Genomic DNA, 18,311 nt, shown 5'->3' on the forward strand with positions numbered 1-18,311 from the left:
AAAAAAAAAAAAAAAAAAAAGAGCACTGACTTCTCTTCCCAAGGTCCTGAGTTCAAATCCAGCAACCAACAGTGTACCCACATACATGAAATAAATAAATAGACATTAAAAAAAAAGATTTATACAAAGGCTACACCCTGGTGTAGACTTTCTGGCAAATTTGGTGGTGCACGCCTTTAATCCTAGCACTTGGGAGGCAGGGGCAGGCGGATTTCCGAGTTCGAGGCCAGCCTGGTCTACAGAGTGAGTACCAGGACAGCCAGGGCTACAAAGAGAAACCCTGTCTCGAAAAACCAAAAAAAAAAAAAAAAAAAAAAAAAAAAAAAAAAAAAAAAAAAAAAAAAAAAAAATTTACAATTGAGTGGGAAACTAAATAAAATGTATCATTAACTTCAAAGTATATAAATTGTATCAGAATTTCCCCAGCCAAGCTTCTTCTTTACCTGGTGTGCCTTCAACCTGAGAAATCCTTGAAACCCTTATCCAAAGCTGCAAACCACTAGACATGTAACTACTGAAAGCCAGACTAGCACTCTCACACAGAGCCGTGCCCCTAGCTCCTCACTGGGGGATTCTGGGTGAGCATTCTTAGGCTAGTAGCCAGGCCCTTTGGCTACACTGTTGCATTTGCTCTGAGAGTTCTCTGATCTAATCAATATCCATTACTCTCATCTCCATAGAGCAGCTGAGATATCACAGTACTCAGATCTTGCCTGAGGACACTTTGGTTGAGTCAAGACTCAACCTAGATACCATTTGGTTTTGCCTTGTGTTGGTGTGCCTTGGGGTAGAAGCTTGCCTCTCAGCCCACTGATACTACCAAGGTGCTTGGGGTTGAAGGGAGAAAGCAAACAAACATTCCCCCACCTCTGCAACAAACAAAACTGTAGCCAATGTGGCTGCAGGGCACTAGTGGGTGGCTGGCTGTGTGTTTGGGGAATGGGTGGGGACAGCAGTCTCTTTTGGTGCCCAAGCGTGTGTGCAACTTCCTGCCACCGAGGGAACAGTACAAACCAACACTCGCTTCTCCTTTCTCCTCTGTGGTCTCGGGCTGGCAGGGAGCCCCAGATCCCCGTGGCCTCAGCCAGCTTTCCCAGCCCTACATGGGAGGAGAGATGCCCTGGACCATTCTGCTGTTTGCATCTGGTGAGTCTGAAACTTGGCTTTGGGGGAAGGACCCAGCTGCCCTGTGGGGCAGAAAGCACAGTGGGAATGCCCTTTCCAGTGGGTGGATGACACTGATCCCCTGGCCTCCCAGATCCAACCTAGAGCCTGGGAAACTGCCTGACTACAGCCTTCTCATCTGAGCTTTCTTGTGCCCTGTGGAGACAAGTTCTGTAAAAGCACCTTCCCACCAGCAGTGCCACCACCCCCTTGGCCTCGAGGCCTGAGGCACTCAGAGTCCAGGACTTGGGGAGTTGTGGTATCAGAAGAGGTTAGCTCATAATCTCTGTGGAGTGTCATCTGCAGGCCCCCTGCTCAGGGGCTGGGACAAAACATAAGGGTAGAGTGCCTGCCTGGGATGGATATGGCTGTGTTTTTTCACATGGTGGGAGGAGAGAACCAACTCTTGTAAGTTGTCCTCTGATTTACACACACATATCTTGGCACAAATATCCATACACCTACACAACATAAATTAATTTAATAAATTTAATAATAATAATAATAAAAAGACAAAGCAGGGGCCTGGAGAGCTGCCTCAGCCATTAAGAGCACTGACTGCTTTTCCAAAAACCTGGGTTCAATTCCCAGCCACCCACATAGCAGATCACAACTTTCTGTAACTGGGGTCCAAAGGAATTTAACACCTTTTTTTGGCCTCCACGGGGACCTCATAGTACCTAGACATTCATGCAGGCAAGTCAGTCACTCATACATATAAAATATATTTTTAAAAAGACAAAATGGCTTGCCTCTGACTTTCTGGTCAGGAAATTGTGACAGCTAGGCAATGGACTCACCAGAGGCTGCTTCCTACAAGAAGAACCACTCCACCCTAACCCTTAGCCTCCAGACAACACCAAGGAGTAAGACAAATCCCTCTGCCCTCCTGACTCACTCTCCTTTACTCACCTCTCACTAAACAACATGGTCTCACCTCCTGGGTTTTCTTTTTCTTCTCTGGTCTTGTGGATGAATGTGGGGTTTCACACATGCTTGGCAGGGGCTCTACCACTGAGCAACACTCCCAGCCTCTCACTGGGTGATCCTAGGCAGGGGCTCTGCTGCTGAGCCAGGCCCCCAGGTCATCTGTGTGCTCTGTCCACCTCCTGGGCTTCTTCACACAGCATTTCCTCAGGCTGGAAGATTCTTCCTCAATCTTCATACAGTCCTACACTAGCAGGGGATCAGCTCATATGTCACTTCTTCTGGGAAGTTCTATGAGGTCACCTCAGTTCACAAGTAGCCTTCTCCATTACCCCGTTTCCTGAGACCAGCACTTCCCCTCATTTTCTTTCCTGTGTATGGGTCATTTGCCTGCATGTGTGTTTGGGCACTGTGTGCATGACTGGTATCTTTGGAGGCCAGAAAAAGGGCATCAAATCTCTTTGGACCCAAGTTGTACAGTGAGGAAGAGGCCTCCTGGATCTAGTTGTAAACTGCCATGTGGGTGCTGGGAATCACATCCAGGTTCTCTGGAAGAGCAGCCCATGCTCCTAACCACTGCACCATCTCTCCAGCCCCAGCTTTCTATAGAAAATAATATTGCCTTGTTCCTGGTACCACAGCAGAATCTGATGACTGAGCATCACTGTGTTACTGTATAGTAATTACTGCCACTGTCAATGAGGTCACTTGAACACTGACACACGTGGTGAGTGGTCAGGGTCACCAGTGTCCTGATACAAGCACTAAGGATCAGTGCCTGGAGGTGTAGCTCCTCAGACATCAGCATACACATGTGCTCATGCAGGTACACACATGTAGGCACACAGACACTCTGGTCCGGAAAACACACAGCCATCTCAACTTGTCATTCTTTATTACAGGCTCCTTGGCCATCCCTGCACCGTCCATCTTCCTGGTGCCCCCCTACCCAAGCAGCCACGAGGATCCCATCTACATCTCATGCACAGCCCCAGAGGACATCCTAGGGGCCAATTTCACCCTGTTCCGAGGGAGAGAGGTGGTCCAGCACCTACAGGCCCCCTCAGATCGGCCTGGTGTAACATTCAATGTGACTGGTGGTGGCAGCGAGGCTGCTGGGGGGAACTTCTGCTGTCGGTATGGTGTGATGGGTGAGCACAGTCAGCCCCAGCTGTCAGACTTCAGCCAGGAGGTGCAGGTCTCCTTCCCAGGTAAGACTCTGTAGAATCCTGGTCATGCTGCCCTGGACCTCCCTGGGACAGTCTGTAGCAAGTTCAAGTCTACAGATAAGTAGATTGATCTGAGGATGAGAAGTAGCCACCTGATAGACACCTAAGACTTATAGCAGGAAAACAGGTATGCAAAGGCCCTGGAGCTGAACTTGCCTTTGTGTGTTTGTGGGTGATCCCAGGAGGGCAGAAGTTCAGTGATCAAGGAAGAGCCATGAGTGTTATAGGGAGGTGATGCAGGGACTAGTAGGCCACAGCAGACATCAGCTCTTCATCTGACCAAGCAGAGGCCCTGGGAGGCCTCTTACCTATATCCTTTCCTGGATAAAGGGATGGGCTTGCCTTGTAAGTCTGGAGCCCCAGGGATGCGCCTAGGGTGAGCAGAGTGGAAAGTCGGCTTAGTATTTGTGTAGTAAATGAAAGGCATCCAAGCCCCTCAAACAGGCAAAACTAGAGGGTGCGGTGCATGTGCTGGAGGCAGCTTGCCACCATGCCTGCTGGCTTGGCTTGATTCTGTAAGGAAAGAATCAACTCCCAAAAGTTGTCCTCTGACCTCCGCTGTGCCACATATACATTGCCTCCCCATGCCCAACATAAAGAAATATGTAATTCCAAAATTATTTTAAGGAGCAAGGTCAAGCATGTGGCAAAAACATGTATCCCAGCAGTCTGGAGGCTGAGGCAGAAGATCTGCCGTGAGTTGGAGGCCTGTTTGGTCTACGCAGAAGACTCAATAAACAAACAGAGGATCCAGGTGTTGTTGTGGGCCTCTGTAATCCCCGCTGGTGGAGGCAGAAGGATCAGAAATCCAAGGTCGTGCTTGAGAGTGAGGAAGAGGCCTCCCTGATCGAGTCAAAGCTCCTCCCCCTCCACCCCGCAAAAGGACCCTGCTGCCCAGGCATGTTGGGAAGACACAGCGGCCTTTCCTGCCTGAGCTCCCCCCAACTTTTTTTTTTTTTTTAAATCAGGGCCTTGTGGTCTTGCAGCCAAAAGAAGAGTGTGACCCTCCCATCACAGAGGGTGCATGACAAGACCGGATCCCCAGATGGGGGCATCCTGCCCACCAGATCCCCAGATCCCTCACCCCACCACCTCAGTCGTGGGAAAGGACTCTAAGTCCTTTGCGGACAACAGCTTGTGAAATGCCCATTCTTTCCTTTTTAAAAAAACAATTTTAAGACAGACTCATGTGGCCTGGGCTGGCCTGCAACTCCCCATGCAGCTGCAGATGACCTTGAGCTCCTGATCTCCCAGTTTTACCTCTCCTAATGCTGGGATGTCACATGTGTCCCAATGCCCCATGGAACTCCCATCCTGAGGGATGAGTTCTTGGTGGTCTTCAGAGCCCACTGTATGGCCAGGGCAAATGTCACTGACTGTTATTTTCCCCCAGGAAAGTTTTTCTCTGTGTAGCCCTGGCTGTCCTGGAACTCACTCTGTAGACAGGCTGGCTTTAAACTCAGAAATCTGCCTGCCTCTGCCTCCCAAGTGCTGGGATTAAAGGCGTGCGCCACCACTGCCTGGCTGTCATTGACTCTTTAGTACCCAGATTGGAGCTGCAAGATAACTACTGGTGTGATACAAACTAAATAAGTAATCAATTTATTAAAAAACAAAACAAAACAAAACATGGAAAGCCAGGTGGTAACAGCCTTTAAGCCCAGCACCCAGGAGTCAGAGACATGTAGGTCTCTGTGAGTTAAGATGCCAACCTAGTCTACAGAGCAAGCTCCAGGACAGCCAGGGCTGGCACACAGAGAAACTTTGTCTCTAATAAGCAAAAACCAAAACCAAAAGCAAAAGCAAAAAACCAAAAAACCAACCAACCAAACAAACAAACAAAAAAAACGAGCAAGTGAGCTAGGCTTAGTGGTGAACACCTTTATTTATTTATTTATTTATTTATTTATTTATTTATTTGGTTTTGGTTTTGGTTTTTCGAGACAGGGTTTCTCTGTGTAGCCCTGGCTGTCCTGGATCTCACTTTGTAGACCAGGCTGGCCTACGAACTCAGAAATCTACCTGCCTCTGCCTCCCAAGTGCTGGGATTAAAGGCGTGCACCACCACTGTCCAGCTTAGTGGTGAGCACCTTTAACCCCAGTGCTCAGAAGGCAGAAGTAAGCTCAGTTAGCCTTGTCTACATAGAGAGTTCCAGGCAAGTCAGAGCTACATAGTAAGGCCTTGTCTCAAAAACAGAACAGCCTTGGCAGGGAAGGGTTGCAGCTCCATTCCTAGAGCACTTGCCAGAGCAAGGCCTGGGGTTCGTCCCCAGCCAGGGGCACATGTTATCATCCTATAGAAGCAGGGCAGCACGAGTTCAAGGTTCATGGCAAGTTTGAGGGCTACCTGGGGTACACCAGTCCCTATTGGAAGGGGGAGGGGGCAAAGAAATGAAAAAGAAACTGGCTTCCCTCACAAAAGGCTTTGATGGTTCGCTGAAGGCAGTTCACTGTGGATTCAGACATGGGTAGAATTAAATCTTTTTTTTTTTTTTTTTTTCCAAGACAAGGTTTCTCTGTGTAGCCCTGGCTGTCCTGGAACTCACTCTGTAGACCAGGCTAGCCTTGAACTCAGAAATCCTCCTGCCTCTGCCTCCCAAGGGATTAAAGATGTGAGCCACCACTGTCCGGCTAAAGCTTTTTTTGTAAAGTTTTCTTTTTTAAAGATTTATTTGAGTACACAGTTGCTGTCTTCAGACACACTAGAAGAGGGCATCAGATACCATTATTACAGATGGTTGTGAGCCACCATGTGGTTGCTGGGAACTGAACTCAGGACCTCTGGAAGAGCAGTTAGTGCTCTTAACCACTAAGCCATCTCTCCAGCCCCTCTTATTTTGTTTTTAGAGACAAGAACTCATTGAGCCACCATGTGGTTGTTGGGAATTGAATTCAGGACCTCTGGAAGAGCAGTTAGTGCTCTTAACCACTGAGCCATCTCTCCAGACCCTCTTATTTTGTTTTTAGAGAAAAGAACTCATACTGTAGTTCAGGCTTGCCTCAAACTCAATGTAATCCTCCTGCCTCAGACTCCTAAGGGATACGATTATACAGAGCTCTTTTTAAAATGTTTCATGGATGCTGGAGTGATGGCTCAGCATTTAAGAGCACTAGCTGTTCTTCAAAAGGTCCCAAGTTTGGTTTCCATCGCCCACATCAGTCAGTTCACAACTGCCTTAACCCAGCTCAAGAGAAATGGACAAGCTCTTTTGGGCTCTGTGGGCACTAGAATGCACTGTAAAAGCCTCCTCTTAGCCCCTATGCATAGAAATAAAAATGCAAATGTATTTTGTTCATTTCCATCCTGTCACGGTCTCTTATTCCCCGCCCCCCTGATTCCCTTCATCTTTCCAACTGGCCTCCCCTTTGCTCCTTCACTTCTTCTGCTTTCATGTTTTTCTTTAGGTAAGGTCTTGCTACACAGCCTTGGCATTAAACTCATAGCTATCCTCTTGCTTCAGCTTACCATATGTTGGGATTATGAGATGAGTTTGACATTTGAGCCATGTCTATGAACTATGTCCAGGTTCAATCTCTCTTTTTTTTTTGTATATATCTATATATTAAAGTATATAGCTATATATGTATGCATACTACACATACACATACACACACACACACACACACACACACACACACACACACATATATATAAAACCATTAGTCAGGCCATCTAGATGGTTTTGTGGGAAAGGGCACTTACCCTTAGGTATGATGACTTGAATCCATCTCTGCAACCCATATGATGGAAGGAGAGAGCCATCTCCCATAAGTTATCCTCTGACTTCCATGCATATACTGTGTTTTGTGTGAGTGTGTGTGTGTGTGTGTGTGTGTGTGTGTGTGTTTGATGGTGCTGGTAATGGAACCTAGAACCTTCCTTTTTTTCTTTTTTTTTTTTTTGGTTTTTCAAGACAAGGCTTCTCTGTGTAGCCCTGGCTGTCCTGGAACTCACTCTGTAGACCAGGCTGGCCTTGAACTCAGAAATCTGCCTGTCTCTGCCTCACAAGTGCTGGGATTAAAGGCGTGCACCATTACTACCCGGTTAGAACCTTCTTTACATTAGTCAAGCCCCCCCTCCCCCGCCACTTCTCATTTTGTTTTCAAGTGTGTGTGTAGGTGATTCTGTATCCTAAGCTAGCCTTGACTTCTCCAGCTCACGATAGCCTTGAACTGGCAATCATACCCCTTAACTTTCCAAATGCTTGGTAATCTGGTCTTGGGATGGGGCTACCTCCCCAGAAGGAACAACCTTTCCTACTGGTCTAGCATAAGTTCTCATTGGCTGCTAATTGCCTACATGCCAGGCTTGTTAAGTTCCCAGACCCACCTACACCTGAGATACGTGGCTGAGGTGTCTGTTGGGTGAGGGTGGGGCTCCAGAAAGGCCCTGGATGCACCCTCCTTTGCCCTCCCAGCTCCCTCACCTGACCCATTCTCTTTCTTTTCTTTCTAGTCCCCACCTGGATCTTGGCGCTCTCCCTGAGCCTGGCTGGAGCTATCCTACTCTCAGGGCTGGTGGCCATCACAGTGCTGGTGAAAAAAGGTAACAAATGGACAGGAAGCAAACCAGGCCCACAGACAACCTCTCAATCTTCCTCTCCCATTGTTTGGGGCAGGGTCTCCCTATGTAGCCCCAGTTGCCCCGACACCCATTGTGTGGTCCAGGCTGGCCTCTGCTTCAGCCCTGGGAGTGCAGGCACTGTGCTGCCACACACAGCTTCCTTCCTCCTCCCTCTCTCCCTCTTTCTCTCTCTCCATTCTGTCATTGTGGCTGATGCTAAACTCCTATTCATGCTTGAATTTTTTTTCCTTTTTGGGAATGTCGAATGCCCTGGAACTGGAGTTACAGGTGGTTGTGTCCTGCCATGTGGGTGGGGTCTGGGGATAGGGAATATGGGGGTGAGGGTGTGGTGGTGGGGTGTCTGAGATTACCATGGTCAGTAGAGTAATGATCTAGAAGCAAGACATGACTAAATAGCTGGTGTTAGTTCAAACTTTGTAACCGAAGTAGTTTACTCTAGGCATATTAAGTGTGGCACAATTTGGTGAATTTTTTCCTGGAGATAATTAGCTCAATCCCATGTGCACAACAGAGCATAAGACGACATAAAAACTCTCTGTAAAGTACATGTGACATCTTCTATTAAGATGGGTTCTATATATTGACTGAGAAAAATAAGCTAATACATGATAAAGGTCTAGGGAAGATCTGGTGTGCTCTCAGCCTTCTGGGCTGGTGACAGGGTAACAGCTTATGCATTTCTCTGCCCAGTTCCTTTGAAGGAATGTGTGTTTAACATTCCTAGTTCCCCTGGTGTCCACTTGTGAGCATGTGTAGGACCTCTGTGCCTCCTACGTGTAGGTGCTGGGCCTGGGGCTAGAAAACAGCAGTGCTCTTAACCTCAAGCCCTCACCAGGTCTGGTTTGGTCATCGATGTTTGCAGGAGCACAGAGTCAGTCAGTCTGGGGAATTCTTTCACCAGAATTCAGCAGTGGGGGGGGGGCATTAGCAGAAATGAGGTGACAGGTGGAGGGAGGGGTGACTGACATATGGGATCCTTGGGTACTCAGGAAACTAGACTAGTTTTAGACCACCCTGAGGCAGCAAGGTCCATGGAAGTTCAGCTGGCCTGCACGGAGGCCGAGTGGGTACACCTGGCATCCCAGCACTTCACTAGCTGCAGGCAGAGGACTGAGTTCAATGCTAACCTCACTATAGAGCAAACTCCAGCCTAGCCCAGGCTATGTGAGATGCTGTCTCAGGAACAAAAATATATTCATTCTCATTTGTGTTCACCATCTCCTTTATCTGTTTCCAGAACTTTCATTCTCTAAACCAGTGTTGTTCAAATTTCCTAATGCTGTGACCCTTTAATACAATTTATTTTGTTATGTTGACTCCCGTGTTTGTTATGTTATATAAAATTATTTTCATTGTTATGTCATAACTGTAATTTTGCTACTGTTATGAGTCATAATGTAAATATTTTTGGAGATAGAGGTTGAGAACAACTGCTCTAAACTCTCCACTTAGGCCGCAGCTCTCAATTCACTCTACCTTTACTCCTAGCAACAATGGAAACACCTTTCAAAACACTTATCTTCCTCCTCCACCTCTCCTTCTCTCTTCCTTCTTCCTCCTCCTCTTCCTCCCCCTTTTCCTTCTGGGTGGATGTTGCAGGATTCAGTTCTCTTTTTCCACCTTGTGGGTTCCCCCAGGATCCAACTCTGGTCATTAGGCTTGGCAGCAAGTATCCTTACCTAAAGAGTCATTTCACTGACTGCCATAAACCCTGATTTTGACAGGTCTCATGTAGCCCAGGGTGGCCTCAAGCTTGCTATATAACTTAGGTTGGTTTTGAACTCAAAATCCTTGTGTTGGAAATTGTCTAGCAGGAAATTCAGTTTTTTAAGAAAAACAATTTTACATGTTTATACAATTTTGAAGATTTTGTTTGTTTGGATTTGGCTTAAAAGAGTCAGGATTTTACTACACAGTCCAAGGCTGGAGACCCTCACACTCCCATGTAGATCAGGTTGGCCTTGAAATATAGATAATCCTCCTGGCTCTGCTCTCAGTAAAGCAGGGAGGCACCACATTTTGTATCTTCAAGTTTTTGTTTTTGTTTTTTAAATGAACATACATTTCTCATAAGCCAAGCAATGAACTAAATAAGGGCCAGCAAGATGGCTCAGCAGACGAAGCTGCCTACTGCCAAGCATGACTACCTAGATTCAATCCCTGGGGCTCATATGGTAGGATGGCTGACTCCACAGGAGTGGTTCTAACCTCTATATATGCCCTATGGTATGTGCCCCCACACCCATGCAAGAACACACACACGCACACACACAGAGCACATTTTTTTTTTTGTTTTTTTTGATTTTTGTTTTTTTGAGACAGGGTTTCTCTGTATAGCTCTGACTGTCCTGGAACTCACTCTGTAGACCAGGCTGGCCTCAAACGCAGAAATCCGCCTGCCTCTGCCTCCCAAGTGCTGGGACTAAAGGCGTGGGCCACCACCACCTGGTGCAAATACTTTCTATAAACCCAAAACATATTGGGTGAAGTGATCATACAGACCTTTATGCCAGGACTCAAGAGGCTGATGAAGAGATAAGAAGATTGTTGGTTAGAGACCAACCTGGTATGGACCCTGCCTCAGAGAGACAGATGGCATAATTCCATATACCATAATTCTAGCATTTAAGAGTTAGAAGTAGGAGGACCAGGAGTTCAATGCCAGCCTTGACTACATAGTGAGTTCAGGCTAGCCTGAGCTACCCAGGACTGAAGGTGGGCATGGTGGTACATGCCTTTACTCCCTGTACTCAGCAGGCAGATCTCTATGAAACAGTTCATCTAGTCTACAGAGTGAGTTCCAGAACACCCAGGGCTAACCTGTGAAACCCTGCCAAGAAAAGAAAAGACCTGGAAAAGATCTGTTTATAGCAGCTTTTGTACTTAGTGGCAGATTTACGTGGATGAACCAAGGCTGGGTCCCACAGGGATCGAGGGAATGATTTCATGGGTACCAATGTTTCTCAGCTGCTATCAGGTCCAGAATCATCTAACCAATTTCTGTTCATCTTTCTTCTAGCTAAAGCCAAAACCTTACAGAAGCAGAGGTGAGACCCTCCCCGGGTGAACATTGAGCACTTCACTAGCTGGGCAAATGTCTCTTTTCCCACAGTGCCTTCTGGTGGGAGGGCTGATAGATAAATGGAACATGGATTACTTATTGAGCATTGGTATATACTAGGATGCTATAAAACTTATGTCCACTGCTTCTTCCCAGTAGTTCAGATGATTATCATTTTCCAGATGTGAATACTGAGACCTGAAGCTCAGTCACATGGGGCCAGGCATTCACGCTTACTTCTGGTTCCCATGGTATTGTCCCAGAAATCTAGATATCCGCAGTGGCATTCTCTGGGACTCTTACTGGGACTTTGCAATGTTAGACTCCCTGGAGCTGTCTGGGGCTCCTCAGAGAGTTGCCACCCAGTGTGACAGCTCTGGAAATGAGGGCTGAGTGTTTCAGTGTGTAGGTATTTGCTGTGGGCAGGGGATGTTGAGTGCTGAGAACAAGCCATGTCATGTCTTTGTAGCAGGGATATTCTAGACCCAGTGTCCTGTTTCACGGGGCATCTTTTCTTCTGAATCCCTTTGCAGAGAGCGTGAATCCTGCTGGGCTCAGATCAACTTCACCAACACAGGTCCGTTAAGTTGTCCATGTCCCTCGATTCTTCCCTGGGTGAAGTAAGCTTCAGATTTCGGTTGCTCCTTGGACTCTTTCCGTAGCCTCTAGTTGCTTTTGGGGTCCAAACAGGGTCCTCGTTCTTTCTGTTGGCTTCTCACTTTCTTTTGGTTTCTAGCCTCCACACTGGCTCTATCCACTGCCTAGAACACTCAATTTCCACCTTCAGTGCACATGCCCACTCACTCTAGGAAACCTTCCTGGATTCCCCAGACAAGCTCTGTGCTGGACTTAGACATCAGCCATGCTATTTACACACTTCAGAGATCTGCAGCATTTGAATACCTATTTATTTGTATATGATGTCTATGTATATGGAAGCCAGTATGGCATAGTGCATGTGTGGCAGAGAACAACTTGTAGGAGCCAATTCTTTCCTTCTGTTAAATGAGTTCTGGGGATTGAATTCAAGGTGACAAATTTGGGTGCAAATGCCTTGATCTGCTGAGCCATCTCACTGGCCCTCAGCCTGTTCTATACAGTGAGACCTGTGCCTCTCCCTCTAAATGTTCACAACTCACCTTGTGGAGTGACTAGAAAGAATTTGGAGAGGATGCTGGAACACGAACCCCAAGTCCTTTTGCAGGGTTAGTTTGGGGTGTTGAGACTGTGGGCAAGGACCAGGTGGGTACAGAGATTGGACCAGGTGGGTACAGGGATTGGACCTGGGGGGTAAAGGGATTGGACCCACCGTGTGCTGACTTTGCTCTCTGTTTCAGACATGTCCTTTGATAACTCTCTGTTTGCCATCTCCTCGGTGAGTCACTTTGTTTGTCAAGTTTCCTGATGACTGAGCAGCTGAGAGGGGAAGAGAGCTGTGCCATTGGGAGTCTCAGACTCTGAGCCAGAGTCACAGGACTAAGACTCGCCCATAAGCCTGGGGTTGGATATGAAAAACTAGGGGATCACAGGGCTGCATTGTCACTGGGTTGGGTTCAACCCTTGAGGATGGTGAGAGGAGGTTTGGGGTGACCTGGTGGCATCTTCAGGGGCCTATGTGGAATCTTGTGACACTCTGGTATGTCCTGGTCTCTTTCCGACAACAAGAAAAGCTTATTTTTAAGTCAGTATAGGTTTTTAAGTCACTATAGGGTTCACATTTTTTTTCTGAGACAGGGTTTCTCTGCATAGCCCTGGCTATCAAGGCTGGCCTTGAACTCAGAAATCCACCTGCCTCTGCCTCCAAGTGCTGGGTTTAAAGGCATGCGGCACCACTGCCCGGCTGGGTTCACACTTATAATTCCAGGACTTGGGAGATAGAGGGAGAAGGATTGGGGGACTAGCCTGGGCTACATAGTGAGTTAGAGGTCACCCTGGTCTACAGTCTCTGTCCCCCACCCCTTTTATTTGTTTTGTGTATGTGGTGGGGGGAGGGCCACAGTATTCATGTCAACTTGTATTTGGTTCTCTCCTTCCATGTGAGCTCCAGGAATCAAATTCAGGTAATTAGGTTTGGTAGCAGTGCTCTGAGCTGGAGTGCCATCTCACCAGCCTGAGTCCCCCTATCTTAAACAAAACAGTGAGGAGGGCATGGTGGTTCACACCTTTATCCCAGCAGACAGGTGGATCCTGAGTTTGAGGTTAGTTTTGATCTACACAGGAGTTCCAGGACACCCAGGGATACATAGAAAAACACTGTTTCAAAAAGCCAAACAAAACCAAACAAAAGCTAGAGATGCAACTGCATTGGCAGAGAGAGAGAGCCTAGTGTGTCTGAAGCGCCACATTTATATCTGTTATGGCTTCAGCTTAGACATATCCTAAACTGTCCTGATAAACTCAGACTGCAGGGCATGGTGGCCAATGTATGTCATCCTAACACTTGGGAGCTGGACCACCCAGGACTGTCCAGCTCCTGAGGCTTTTTTTTATTGCTGCTGCTGTTTGGTTTGGTTTGAATATTGTTATTTCTGGTTACATACTCACTATGTTGCTGAGGATGCTTCTGAATACTTGCATCATCTTGCAGCCTGAATCATCTCACAGCCACCTCCCAAGTGCTGGGATTATAGGTGTGCATCACTACCTATGGTTTATGTGGTGCTAGGGATGGAACTTCCTGCATGCTAGGGGAGTAGTCTGCCAAATGAATCATATGTTTTACTTGCTTTTTTTTTGGAGACAGTCTCAATATGTAGTAGCTATGTTCACCACCCCAGGGCTATATAAAACATGGTAACACTCTCTCTCTCTCTCTCTCTCTCTCTCTCTCTCACACACACACACACATACACACACACACACACACACACACAAACACAAACACATCTTGGTAGTTTGGGCTGGGCATGTACCCAAAGCCTCAAGCCCTATTTCCTGCTTTTGTCCATTTGTCTATTCCCATATGAACAACACAATATTTCTCCTTTTGTGACTGGCTGGTTCCACTTCACATAGTAACCTTAGGTTCACCCCATGATGTGAATGTCTCTGAATTTTCTTCATTTTTAAGGCTGAATGGTAGTCCAGAGTATGACATACCACATTTTGCTGATTCATGTTTGTTGACTTGGAATGTTCCCACCTTTTGGCTTTTGTGAACACAGTCATACAAATATCTCAGTTCTTGGTTTTGGTTTTAGTTTTTTTCCTTCCTTCCTTCCTTCTTTTTCAGAAATGGCTTCATTACGTAGCCCTGGCCTGGAACTGTAAGTCTAGTTTCAGTGAATCCCTAGCTGTACTCATAGCTGTATTTAAAACAGATTTAGGAAAATACACTCATACATTAATAATAAAACCTTCTAAAAAAGAAAGTTTTGATGTTGGTAGATAATGACTACAAAGTATTTGCCAGGTGCCTGTTTATTGCCTCATCCCTCAGAGCCTGGCACCTAACAATTTGGAAAGCTCTATGGGGTTCACTTCATTATTTTATGAGTTTTTGTTTTTCATGTTCATTGGTATTTTGACTGCAAGTATGTCTGTGTGAGTGTGTCAGAAGCCCTATAACTGGGGTTATGGACAGGTGTGATCTGCCATGTGGGTGCTGGGAATTAAAATCCTGTCCACTGGAAGAACAGCCAGTACTCTTAACTGTGGAGCCATCTCTCCAGACACTTTCATTATTTGCTTAGTTTGTTTGCTTTTTTTGTTTTGAGACAAGACCCATCTATGTAATCCTGGCTGCCCTTACTTAATATGTAAACCAGGCTGGCCTGAAACTCACAGAGATCCTCCTACCTCCATGTTCCAAGTGCTGGGATGAAAGGTGTGGCTACTGCACCTGGCCTGCTTGCTTTTCTTTCTTTCTTTCTTTTTTTCTTTCTTTCTTTCTTTCTTTTTCCCTTTCTTTCTTTCTTTCTTTCTTTCTCTCTTTATTTCCTTTTTCTTTTTTGTTTGCTTTTTTTGAGATAGGGTTTTTCTGTATAGCTATAGCTGACCTGGAACTTTGTAGAGGCTGGCCTTGAACTCAGAGATCTGCCTGCCTCTGCCTCTCAAGTGCTGGTATTAAAGGCATCCACAACTATTACCTGCTTTCCTTTCTTTTTAAAGACAGTATCCCACTGTGTAGCCCTGGCTGGCCTAGAACTCACTGTGTAAATCAGGCTGGCTTCCAATTCACAGAGACCTGCATGCCTCTGCCTCCTGAGGGCTAGGAGTAAAGGTGTGTCATGCTGTATACTCTTTACAGAGATGCTGTGGCTAGACAGGCATCTTACAAGGGTCACTGGTTAGGGAGGATGAAAGCTCTGAGGGGTCCTCAGCCCACCTCACCAGCTGGCTTCAGGTTTGGAAATGTCTTAGGGGAACGCAGATGGGTGGGCACGAAGGTATCAGCCACTTCATGTACCTCTCTTTCTCAAGCCTCACAGTGCCCCAGGAGATGGATACTAGCATTTGAAGCTGAGGCCCAGATGCATGGTCACTCAAAGTGAGGTCAGACTGCTAGGAAGTTAGCGCAGTGGGATTTGAGCCCTGGTCTCTGGTTCCCCTCTTCTGCAGAGCTACTGAAGGTTAGAATCTGAAATCTGGGGAGGTGGTAGGAAGAGATGGGAAGGTACCTGAGACCTTAGAACAGGAGAAACTCCCAGGTCCTTATACCAAAAGACACTTAAGGTTTGTTTTTTTTGTTTGTTTGTTTGTTTGTTTTGTTTTTTGTTTTTTGTTTTTTTGTTAAATTTTCTTTTCTTTTCTTCCATGGGCAAAGAAAATGACTCAGGAAGACTCAGTGGCAACCTTGGACTCAAGGCCTCGAAGGAGGCCCACCTCTGCATCATCCTCTCCGGAGCCCCCTGAGTTCAGCACTTTCAGAGCCTGCCAGTGAAGGTGAAGAATGAGGACCTCTTTATCCAGTTCTTTCCCTCCCACTGCCAGAGGCTGCAGAGACTTGGCAGTAGGCAGGAGCCAAGCCACAGCTTTCCTAGGGAAGGACTGGCCAAAGGAAGGGGACTCCTGGTGTTGTAACTTTCCTCACAGAAGACAAGAAAATTAGTTGGGTTATCAGCCTAGAGGGTAAACAGGGGCCAGAACCTCTTTGTAGACTCCCAGATCACCAGAAGTGTCACTACTGAATCAGAACACCCAGCCAGGCATAAGAGGTCTACATTCTGTACCTCCTTTCCAGTGCTTCCCCAACTGCAACTGACTTCCAGACTGGGTGTTTTTTGCAGGAGAGATGTGTGTATTTTTGTTGCTGTTGTTGTTTCTAGATAGGGTCTCACTGTGTAGCCCTGGCTGTTCTAGAACTCACCCTGTAGACCAGGCTGGCCTAGAACTCAAGGACTGCCTGCCTCTGCCTCCTGAGCACTGGGATTAAAGGTATGAGTCACCACTGCCCGGCAGGGTGTGGTTTTAAATGACAGCTTCACTCTGTGGCTCAGGCTGCCTGAGATTATGTGCTTGCACCATTGGATGGGAGGGATGACTTCGGAAAGGGTTGAGTCTTTTGTGAGTCCTGCAGAGGCCCAGGAGAGGGTGAATAAATTAGAGGTCTCAGAGGCCTAGCAAAAGTGAACACAGTGGCTAGCCACGACTAGGGGACCTGAGAGTTCCTGAGAGTTAACTAGAGAAAAGGAGAGGTCCTAGTGGAGAAGCTAAAGAATTTCCTTGAAGTTCAGTGCTAAGGCCATGGTCCGGAGTGTGGCTTTAAGCTAGAGCAGTATGGGCGGGGCCACAGCTATGTGCGAGCTTGCAAACCTGTTCGCACCTATCACAGGGCCTTTTCTTACCAGCGGGAAGGGAGCAAGGCGGAGCTTACCTGGGAACGTACGGGAGGGAACCTTAACTTGAGGGCGTGGCCGAGCCCCCTACGTTTGGAAGTGGTTCTTGTCTTTCTTTTAGGCTCAGGAGAGGTTGTTTGCGGGACACTGGCCAGAAGAGGCCCGACCTCTCCGAGGGTTCGTGGATCAGAGCACCGTCCCTTGACAAAAAGATGCAGAGCACCGTCTGCAGATTGCTAATAACCGTCCCTTCTGGGGGCGGAGCCAGCCCTCCTCCGGGTGTATAAAGTAGCTGAGCGCCTCCTTCTGAAGAACGCCTCACCCCCTAGAGTACTGGGGAAGTGCGCAGCACGCCAGCCGAGGGGCGGAGGTCAGACCTCGAGGAGGTGTTTCTTCTTAGTTCCCCGACTCACGCCTCTCCACCTTTCATGAGCTCCTATCACAGTGGGACAAAGCACGGTCGTTCGCACTCAGCCGGCCTGTGGGTGGGCCTGGCCCCAGAGGCGTTGTCCGAGCGGCCAAGCTCGGCCCCCCGGAACAGCCCATGGTACAAAGCGCTGAGCTTCACCGGTCGCCAGCCTGGAGCGGGGGTGGGGCTGCCTGATCGCTTCGGGGGCGTGCCGGGAAGGCTAAGCACCGCCTCCCGACGCATGCCCCGCCCATCTCTCCCCAGCCGGGAGCTGCGGCACAAAGCGCCTCAGCTCGCGCAACGCGGCCTCGGGGCGGGGCTTAGCACCCCCAGGGGCGTGTCGTAGTGCCAAGCACCGCCTCCCAACGTAGGCGCCTCACCCGGCGTGCCGGGGAGGCTAGGCCAGCTCACAAAGCAGCGGCCGTTCCCGCGGGGTGGGGCCGGCCCCACCCCCGTCGTGCTTGCGCTCGCCCCGGCTCCCTCGGGCGCCAGGAGGGGGCGCTGCGCCACCGAGCCGGCCCGTGGCGGCGGCGGCGGCGAGGCATCGCGTGGCCGGCAGGCGGCGCGCTGCCAGCCTCGGCCTCGGCCTCGGCCTGCGCGGCGGCGGCGGCGGCGGCCTGGGCCCGGGTGCGGCGGTGGCGGTGGCAGTGGTGGCGGCGGGGCCTGGAGCCGGACCTAAGATGGCAGCGGCGGCAGCGACGGCGGTGGGGCCGGGTGCGGGGAGCGCTGGGGTGGCGGGCCCGGGCGGCGCGGGGCCCTGCGCGACAGTGTCGGTGTTCCCCGGCGCCCGCCTCCTCACTATCGGCGACGCGAACGGGGAGATCCAGCGGCACGCGGAGCAGCAGGCGCTGCGCCTTGAGGTGCGCGCCGGACCAGACGCGGCGGGCATCGCCCTCTACAGCCGTGAGTGCTGGGGACACCCTGGGGACGGCGCACGAGGCCGGCGGCGCGGGCGCTTGGGGAGCGGGCAGGCGGCGGCGGCGGTGGGGGCGGGGAGGGGGGGACTCCGGCCGAGCTCGTACACGCGGCTCCCGCTGCCCGCGAGCCAGATGGCAGAGAGGGTGTGCGCGGGGACCTTGGAGCCCGAAGAGAGGGGCGCGGGAAGCAAGAGTCGCGGGCCTGAGATTTGCAGCGGGTGGGGGGTGGGGGCGCGTGGCAG

The 18,311-nt window shown here is 49.0% G+C and overlaps 2 protein-coding genes and 1 long non-coding RNA gene across 5 annotated transcripts in view; 2 read left to right on the forward strand and 1 right to left on the reverse strand.

Moving 5' to 3' along the window:
* LOC116072119 overlaps positions 1-17,517 on the reverse strand; it is a 26,943-nt gene extending 9,426 nt beyond the window's left edge. The window contains exon 1 of the long non-coding RNA XR_004111319.1: positions 16,782-17,517. This is a non-coding gene — a long non-coding RNA (uncharacterized LOC116072119). The remainder of the gene's footprint in view (positions 1-16,781) is intronic.
* On the forward strand, positions 973-16,535 carry CUNH19orf38 (chromosome unknown C19orf38 homolog). Its single transcript, XM_031343389.1, has 7 exons — positions 973-1,146; positions 2,994-3,302; positions 7,777-7,866; positions 10,925-10,952; positions 11,500-11,543; positions 12,304-12,341; positions 15,732-16,535. Exons 1-7 carry the CDS (start codon positions 1,104-1,106, stop codon positions 15,846-15,848), a joined length of 669 nt encoding a protein of 222 aa, XP_031199249.1. The 5' UTR covers positions 973-1,103; the 3' UTR covers positions 15,849-16,535.
* A 204-nt stretch (positions 17,518-17,721) lies between the features above and the next one.
* Positions 17,722-18,311, forward strand: part of Carm1 (coactivator associated arginine methyltransferase 1) — a 44,005-nt gene continuing 43,415 nt past the window's right edge. The window contains exon 1 of one of the 3 annotated variants that reach the window (XM_031343378.1): positions 17,722-18,055. In XM_031343378.1, the coding sequence (XP_031199238.1) occupies positions 17,833-18,055 (223 nt within the window). In that variant the 5' untranslated portion in view covers positions 17,722-17,832. The remainder of the gene's footprint in view (positions 18,056-18,311) is intronic. The other 2 variants (XM_031343380.1, XM_031343379.1) reach the window with 2 other exon arrangements.

This window comes from Mastomys coucha, unplaced genomic scaffold (assembly GCF_008632895.1).
Source record: "Mastomys coucha isolate ucsf_1 unplaced genomic scaffold, UCSF_Mcou_1 pScaffold23, whole genome shotgun sequence".
NCBI classification, from domain to species: domain Eukaryota; kingdom Metazoa; phylum Chordata; class Mammalia; order Rodentia; family Muridae; genus Mastomys; species Mastomys coucha.

Excerpts from the sequence above, each read along its gene's own strand:
- CUNH19orf38 (XM_031343389.1), top strand. The coding sequence starts at position 1,104 with ATGGGAGGAGAGATGCCCTGGACCATTCTGCTGTTTGCATCTG. Across the intron at positions 1,147-2,993 it reads CATTCTGCTGTTTGCATCTG|GCTCCTTGGCCATCCCTGCA; the intron begins GTGAGTCTGAAA and ends TCTTTATTACAG. Across the intron at positions 12,342-15,731 it reads CTCTGTTTGCCATCTCCTCG|AAAATGACTCAGGAAGACTC; the intron begins GTGAGTCACTTT and ends CCATGGGCAAAG.